The sequence below is a fragment of the Solea solea genome, chromosome 11, assembly GCF_958295425.1.
Source record: "Solea solea chromosome 11, fSolSol10.1, whole genome shotgun sequence".
NCBI classification, from domain to species: domain Eukaryota; kingdom Metazoa; phylum Chordata; class Actinopteri; order Pleuronectiformes; family Soleidae; genus Solea; species Solea solea.
Window position 1 is genome coordinate 14,563,246 of NC_081144.1, and position 8,289 is coordinate 14,571,534.

Consider the following 8,289-nt stretch of genomic DNA (forward strand, 5'->3'; position numbering starts at 1 on the left):
TCCCTCACCCTTTTATATGCCTCTCTCCCCCCCCCCCCGTCTCCCACTGACGTAGAAGGTGGTGGGTGTATGACGGAAGGGTGGAGTGTGTTTGTGTACGTGCATTTTGGGTTGGTGGGTGAATGTGAGTGTGGAAGAGGAGGGGAGGAGGAGGAGGAGGAGAAGAAGAAGAAGAAGGGGTCAGGGGAGAACAAATGGAGGTGGCGGGTGTTTGTGTGATTCACGGGGAGAACATCTGCAGCGGACAACGTCACCGGGCTGAAACAAGGCTCCGACACTGACGCGTACATAATGTTTTGGCAGTGATGACAGACGATCCTCAAACAAGACCTCCTCAGGCAGAGGGACAAACCTTTTCAAACTCATCAACAGTGTGATATGTACTCGAAACCCTCCGTGACACGCCAGATAAAGTGCTCACATTGGAGCCGCGACCAAAAACGCTACAAGAAAACACGACCTCATCACAAGCGGACTTCTCCGTGATTCCTGTCACAGTTACATGAGCTTCTCTGACACCTGCAGATTACAATTGACTGACCTGACACACTTGGGCAGCTGTCTTTCATTACATGCACATCACTGACTGTTGCTTTAAAGAAATAAACTTTTTTAAAAAAAAGAAGCATACGTGTAGGATCTGGAGCTGTTCATTAATTAAGAGCGACACAAGCAACTTGGTAATTACAGTTTACAGACTTCCATTAGCATTTTAAATTAAATCCAAACAGTATCTCTGAGAGTGCAATATAGTTTATGGTAAACAGGAGCTACTTTTAAAGTAAAGGCACATGCATTCAATTCATTGGATTCAACAACTGACGAATGCTTTGCAGTGAGCAGCCGATATTAAAAGTTTGTTGAGTCAAGTTACATATGTGTGTGAGTACGGAGGAGTATTAGGGCCACGTACATATATATATATATATATATGTATATATATATATAGAAATATGTATATATATGTATGTATATATATATGTATATATAAACAAATAATAATATAACAGCATGAATTCTGAGATTAAAGACAGAGTTCTGAGACAAAAAAATAAGAAATCTGACTTTAATCTCAGAATTCTGAGATTAAAGTGAACCAAAGTGAACATATTTTTTTTGTTGTTTTAGGTAGTTATTATCACAATAATGTATGTTCAAGTGTTTATTTCCCTCGCTAAGGTGTTTTTAATACGTTATTTGATTCTATAAACACATCCTGACCTAAAGCTTTTATTTTGGTACTTCCGGTTACCAGCAGTGTGAATTTGCATATAAGCTAAATATTTAGTTTCACCCAAAAGATTTCGATTTAACATTTATATTTAGATTGAACTGTTGAATATATTTCTAAGTTAACAGATATTATTTTTTTTTTTTAAATGTGCTAAAAAGTGACTTTCAAAAGTCCACACCACTTATTCAAACATTGTTTGACGCTAAATGTGACAAAATGTTGCAGTTATTTTCAGCAGGAACTAAATGTTGTTTTTTTGCACAAAAAAAAGGATTTGTGTGAACGTCTCCGAAAGTAAATTAAAAATATACTATAATTCTACACCCAGTCGACTCCTCACAACAAAAACCGTGATGTGAAGCTGATAATGAGCTCATTATGAAACTGAACACACTTGTAAAACTGGATGCAACTGACAGCATCCATCACTGACATTAACAGTAAAAGGTTGGGTTTTTTTTTTTAGGTTTATCGTTTCCGTCAGTGCTGCTGACAGGGAACATGCACTACTTCTATTCCAGTATAACGGGTCAAATGGATTTGTTGTGCTTTGAGAAAAAAAGCGTTTGAGGTATTTTCCTCACACTCCGCTGAGCTGGAAAAAAAAGGCCCAGAGCAAACCAGAGATGAGCTGAAATGGTTGTACAACGAACCGGCCCTCCTAAAGATATCTGCAAGACCGTCTGCCACAGACTTCAAAAAGTGCAGGACGTCACAGTGACGTCTGGTATAGGAGCTACCACATATGACTAATGTGTGTGGCGCTGTTAAGTTTTCACAACAATTACTTCGAGTGTGGCCCCCGGCACCATCTCAGGAAGAGATCGCCAAGGAATATTGACTCCAAGATCTTTTGTGGCGAGTGTGTTGAGCTGGTGAATCGAAAAACATTTGAATTTCACTAAATACGACTTGCATAAAAAGGCAATTATGTCTTCCATGGACAAAAGAGTGAGGAAATAGCTCTTACGTTCCAACTACAGTTGACGCAACTGAAGGCAACATTGATCAGAAGAGTGTAATGAAGCCCAGGGCCTTTTCATTCAAATTCAAAGGTTACATAAAATATCTGTATTCTCTGAATATTAATTCTTTTTTTTTTTAGTTTAACACCCTCTGATGTGTCAACCCAGTAAACACATTCACATATTGAAGGGTGACACCTTGTGGCAATACAGGGAAACTGCACTTCAGAGAGAGTCGGCACTGCTCGCACCAGTGCCTGCTGGGTTGTTTTCAATAAAAAGCAGTTGAAAGCAAAGTATTAAACATAGTAAACTGTGTGGATACAAAAAGACGTTGTTAAAGTTGTCAGAACAATAAACGCTTAAGATTTAGAATGCACACACACGCCATGGACAAATCATGTCTTTCCACAAAAGCACCACAACTTTTAAATGACACATTTTAAAACCCCAAAACTTGCACAAACTAAGTGATTTTGAGCAAACAGACGATAGCAGTGAATATACTAGACATGTAATAGTATTTCCATTTGATCAATCATTACAGCTCATTATTATAAAAACTAATCAATTGATGAGGTGTGACAGGTGTTAGTTTAACAAACTAAGACTAACAAAGACTAATATAATCCTGCAGTAAGACTTACTTCAACTCACTAGCACTGGTCAATACCTAATGCAGAGTGTTCCATAAGAAACTGATATACGTATATGTATACGTATATTATCGAGTAGAGACATATTGGCTTTAAAATGTATTATCAGATATCAGCAAACATGGCAGGACAAGAACAGGAGGCTGAATAGGATGATACCTTCTTTACTTCTATTCCAGCAGCTATTTTTTTTAATGCTCATTTACTCTGCACAAACATATACATGTATATCTACACCACCTGCCACACAAGTACGTAACAATACTGTGTTTATTTCAATAAAGAAGAGACTAAATGATCTTTGCAGTTGGAAAAAAAGGGAGGGGGGGAGAGAAAGCAAACCAAAAGGCTGTGATTTTTGTTACATTCATAAATTTATAAAATACCAAGTGTTTTTTTTTTTTTTCCATGATTCTTCAATAATTCAATGCAAGGATGAAGTGAATATACAATAATAATCAATGGAAAGTGTATTTTCCTACGTTGACAAGCTGATATCATCTACAAATAAAAATGCATTACATATACATACGCTCTATAGTATGTAACATACTGCAAAATATGTTAAGTACAGTGAATACAATGAACAGCTCCATGTTTCAGAGTGAGGTGAGGTATGACGGCAATGTTCTTCCTATTCAGCCCAGCCCACTACATTGCTCTTTGCGAAATATTGATAAGACGAGAGTAAAAGTGAAAACGTAAACACGAGTGAAAAAATAAATTAACATCAAAAGCATGCTGAGAGGAAACCAAAATCAACAATCTCTCTAAAAATAAGCAAGTTGTCCCCCCCACTGATTCTTAGGCCTAGTGTTAACATCCATCCTCGCTGATCTGATCGTATGTGGACAGACTCAAACATGACTGTTTACACGTGGCATTAAAACGTGTCAGGTTGTGTTGGTGCATGCCTCAGTGTGCCTGTGTGCGAGTTACAGAGATGAATCTGACAGTTTTAACAAGAATAAAAATAGTCAGAGGACATGGAGGAATACTTAAACAATTTGCTTTTAGCTTTGTATTACTAGAATCTATCTTCATTCTTTTCTTTGTTACGTGCCCACCAGTGACACCTGGTCCTGTTAGCCTAACTTTCACAAAGATGGAGGAGTGGGCCTAAAAAGTGTGAGATTAGTGTTGCAGTTTCAAGGCTCGGATCAAGTGTCACTGGTGGGCACGTAACAAAAAAAAAAGTTATGAAGATATTTCAAATTCCTTTAAGGATTGATATCGTTCATGCAGCGCACAACTGTGGACACGTGTGTCCTCACACCACCACCGAGTTTGGTTTCTGTGAACGGATCTGGACATGACCGGATCACTCAGGACGGATGTTAGGACCAGGTCTGAATGGGGACTTTGTTGAAGCAGCCTCCTAAGTACGAAGTATGATTGAAGCCGAGTTGAACCGTGTCGAGGATTTGAACTGTAAAAGCTGTAGATTAAGGTTGCCTATCTGTGATCTGAGGGCCAGGCAAGGGATGAACATGGTGGTCCTGTTGTTGCTGGTCATGCTTCGCGAAGAACCTGCCAAAGGTCAAAAGGCACTGAGTGAAGTGTTCTTAGTGCGTACATCAAACAACATTACATAGAAATATAAAAGAAAACGGATGCATCACGTATTTTAACGTACCTTTCTTGCAAACTCGGGGAGGACGAACGATGCTTTGTGAATTTCAGGGTTGTAATACTTAAGGTTCATACTTTCAATTTCTTCTTTTGCCAAAGCTTTCACTGGATTCTTGAAAACTGTTTCCTAATTCAAAAAAAGAAAAGAAGTGTCTTTAAAGTCTTATGACGGTCAACGCAAATGACATAAAAACAGGAGAAGTCACTGAGTGAGTGGGGTGTTGCATAATTACTCAGATCACACTTACAGAGTTTTTACTGCAGAGCATGAATCCAATTTGGCCACTGGGATATGTTGGGATGGTGCTGTAGGCATAGTCGACCACAGGGAACAGGGTCTTGCAGAAGGTCTGCATCTCCTTTATCAGCTCCAAATGGAGCCACTGACACTCTCCTGACAAAATGACAAGAGCAGAATAAGGAACTCGTTCACCTCGACAGATAAACTAGGTTATATATACAAAGGAGTACTTAAAAACTATTTGTCTTCTAAATGATTCATTAAGCCATCTTTAACTTTTGACACAAAACTGCGGTGAAATGTACGTTACCCTGGGAACAAAGAATTCCACCGTTCCGCAATGCCGCCCTCATCAGCTGATAGTAAGACTCCTTAAACAAACTCTCAGCAGGCCCTGCAACCAAAACAGATAGGACTGCCTCTTATAACAGCTCACAAAGTAAGACATTTTTTTTACAACATAAATTATGAGGCACTGACCGACTGGATCTGAGGAATCAGTTATAATGACGTCAAAGGCGTCCTGGTTCTGCTTCATGAATTCAAAGCCATCTCCAACATGGAGGGTGAGCTTGGGACTGAAGAATCCTTTGGCCATCCCAGGGAGGAACTTCTTTGATACATTAATCACATCCTACACACGAGACAGCACCAATATTGACATGAGCAGGCAAGACACAGGGAAAAAAATCAGTAACTGTCAATCCAGTTCTCCCCACCTCATCTATCTCACACAGAACCACCGACTCCACCAGTGGATTTTTCACCACTTCTCTGAGCACACCGCCATCTCCACCGCCGATAATCAGAACCTGAAAAACAGGAAATATGGTTTGAAACAGTCTCAACAATTGCAGCTACTGTACTTGTAAACATGTACAGACTCATACCTTCTTGGGGCAAGGGTGGCTGCACAGTGGAAGGTAGGCAATCATCTCTTGATAAGCAAACTCATCTCTCTCGGTGCACTGAATCACTCCATCCAGCACCAAGACATTACCATAGGTTTTACTGAGAAGTGATTTTAAAGCACAGAATGAGAGACATGCTTGAAAGGTCTGAATAGACACACAACTTTAACAGGAGCAAACAGCTGCAAAGTCTGTCTATTAATGGGTGACGCATTTGTCGAGATGACAGTTTCTTCTTTATAGTCCACTCGCTGCATTTGTCTATGATGAGCAATGTAAAGTCTGAGTGGCCGTATTAGGACTGGTGATAGGGCCACAAATAAAATCAGTAAATGTCGAAAATGTCAAAAAGTTGAGCCTCTGTGGGATAAAACTAAAACTCAAGAAGTCTTTTGGATGAAATGTCTTCAAGAATCCACAAACAGGTCCACTTGCATCTGATTAAGCACCTTTGGATAACTATGACTGTAATAGAGAATCTACTCAGTTACACTGATCAGCCAAAACAATAAAACAGCTAAGTGAAGTACATTATTGATATATTTTAAAATAGTTATCATTACTGACTTGTTGCCCAGCACCAGTAAAAGTATAGACTGCCCTAAAATGACTAAAATGGCCAAGATTACAACTTTTATTTTCTGTGACAGACACTTTCCATATGATGTACACACACATTCGAGAGTAATAATGTAAACAGTGTAACAGTAAATGAATAACATCAGTAATCAGGAGTTAATAACTTAACCACAACAGTCTGACACTGTCATTTTAAAGTGTCAACTCGTATGCCTACTGTAGTCATTGTGAAGCATCAAAATGATCGATCAGAAAATAACAAATAAAAGACTGATTTATTGACTTATGTTAAATTGTTAGTGAAGGTTAACATTACAGTTAGCCTCACTTACTTCGCACTTTATCTGATGTACGTTGATGAGCTGATAAGTGCGTTTGTTAGCTTAAACTTGAGCCAAAGTAAGAAACTTGAACGACGCCATCTCACGAAACTTATCACGACTCCACGAGCCCCAGAACACACGTTCACTGCTACTTGATGCTAACGGCTAGCGGCGTTAGCTAAGTTGTACACCTTAAAGTACTCACCTCTTAAAAACCATAACATCTTGAAATTTTGATTTATTGTGGTAGAGGACCTCCTCCACTTGGAGGCTCATCGCTTGCCCCGGCCATAACGTGCACAATTCTGTAAACCAGCCGTCTTTAATCAGGTCCATAACAGATGCCAACAGCCACAAGTACAACCAGCGGGTTTGTCAATGCGGCAACGTGAGTACGCTACGACACAAATGACGCTTGACGGCTACATTTTGCTGCCTAGGGCGGCCACCAATGTAGATGACGTAGCATTGAGCCAGCCAATAGGAAGGCAGTATGAGTCGGCACGGCGCCGCTAATTGTGTTGTGAAGAGCAGAGAGCGCAAGTTCCATAAAAGCTGTAAAGTATGGCAAACCTTTTTAACATCTACGTTTGACTACCTGGAATTACCATTACAGATATATGTGTGAGAATGAACTGTAGTTGTCTATATCTGTGACGCAATTCTTACTAGTCAAAACTGGTTTCAGATATCTATAATGATAAACCCCATCCACATGAATGGCAAAAGTGACGCCATTCTGACTAGTACAAAGTGAATTAGGGATATCTAATTGTTTTGACTAATAAGAATGACTTTGCAGATAGTGAATATCCTGTCTAAGAATTAAATATTAAAACCACTTGCCAGATATGTTACAAAACAAATACCTGAGAACTCACTACCCCCTGTAATACCTGAATTAAGTAAAAGTTATTAATTATCCATTAATTAACTAATCAATTAGTGATGTTTTCATTTCACTTGCCTGTAAAGAGCTGCTAATGGGAGGTTAAGACGTCCTTCAGCTTATCTGTGGTCACTCCTGGTAAAGTAGTTTTAGCATTAGAATTCCTGAGCAATGTTAATAACCTGTTGGTAAATTATGCAAATACACATGTCGAGTTTCATTCAAAAAAGGAAGTCCTGGAAGTTGCAGCCTTCCTCATCAACCTCTATTTTTTTAAGTTGTGGTGGCCATGATATCACCACCAAGTGTCTGTTTGATCATGCTGGGAACTATAATCAGTACATTTTAAGAAGGAAGTCAGGGGCCACATGAAACGGACCAGACTTTGAGATAAGAACACACAAGTGGTGATCTGTATCTGAATCAAAACCAAAATCTAATAACATCCCCAGAACATTTACATTTGAGTTTCCCTGCTCACAAACAAGCTTTCAAATACATTTGCCAAGGTAGCAAATAAGACTTCAACTTTGTGGCAGTAGTTTGGCCTATCTGTTTCTCATTAATGCTCCTGTGCATAAAACAAGGACCACAAAGGAGAAGTTTTTTTGAGGTTGGGGCCCATCACACACGTATAAAAAATAAACTGGAACACTGGCCGAATGACGTGATAAGGAAAGGCTTTCCAGAAGAGTGGAGGTTGTTGAAGCAGCAGCAGTAGGGATGTGATGTTAGTGTGTGATGCTCTCCAGACAAATGTTGATACTTTAAAAAGCACACATCCATTATCTTAACATTTTAGTGTAAAAAAATTAGTTTCTGCAATACCAACAAATTGCAAAGTGTAGACACATACATA

At 39.2% G+C, this 8,289-nt stretch overlaps 1 protein-coding gene across 1 annotated transcript; it reads right to left on the minus strand.

Annotated features, from left to right (window-relative positions):
- Positions 1–3,003: 3,003 nt before the first annotated feature.
- On the minus strand, positions 3,004–6,949 carry srm (spermidine synthase). Its single transcript, XM_058643158.1, has 8 exons — positions 6,747–6,949; positions 5,619–5,739; positions 5,448–5,540; positions 5,209–5,362; positions 5,039–5,122; positions 4,736–4,881; positions 4,492–4,614; positions 3,004–4,385 (listed from the first exon to the last, which is right to left on the minus strand). Exons 1-8 carry the CDS (start codon positions 6,875–6,877, stop codon positions 4,368–4,370), a joined length of 870 nt encoding a protein of 289 aa, XP_058499141.1. The 5' UTR covers positions 6,878–6,949; the 3' UTR covers positions 3,004–4,367.
- Between the last annotated feature and the right edge of the window lie 1,340 nt (positions 6,950–8,289).

Bases quoted from the DNA above. Each gene is read 5' to 3' on its own strand.
- srm (XM_058643158.1), bottom strand. From the start codon at position 6,877: ATGGACCTGATTAAAGACGGCTGGTTTACAGAATTGTGCACGTTATGG. The intron at 5,363-5,447 runs GTGGGGAGAACT...TCTCGTGTGTAG, and splicing joins TTCTGTGTGAGATAGATGAG to GATGTGATTAATGTATCAAA. The intron at 5,123-5,208 runs GTCAGTGCCTCA...TTTTGGTTGCAG, and splicing joins TGATTCCTCAGATCCAGTCG to GGCCTGCTGAGAGTTTGTTT.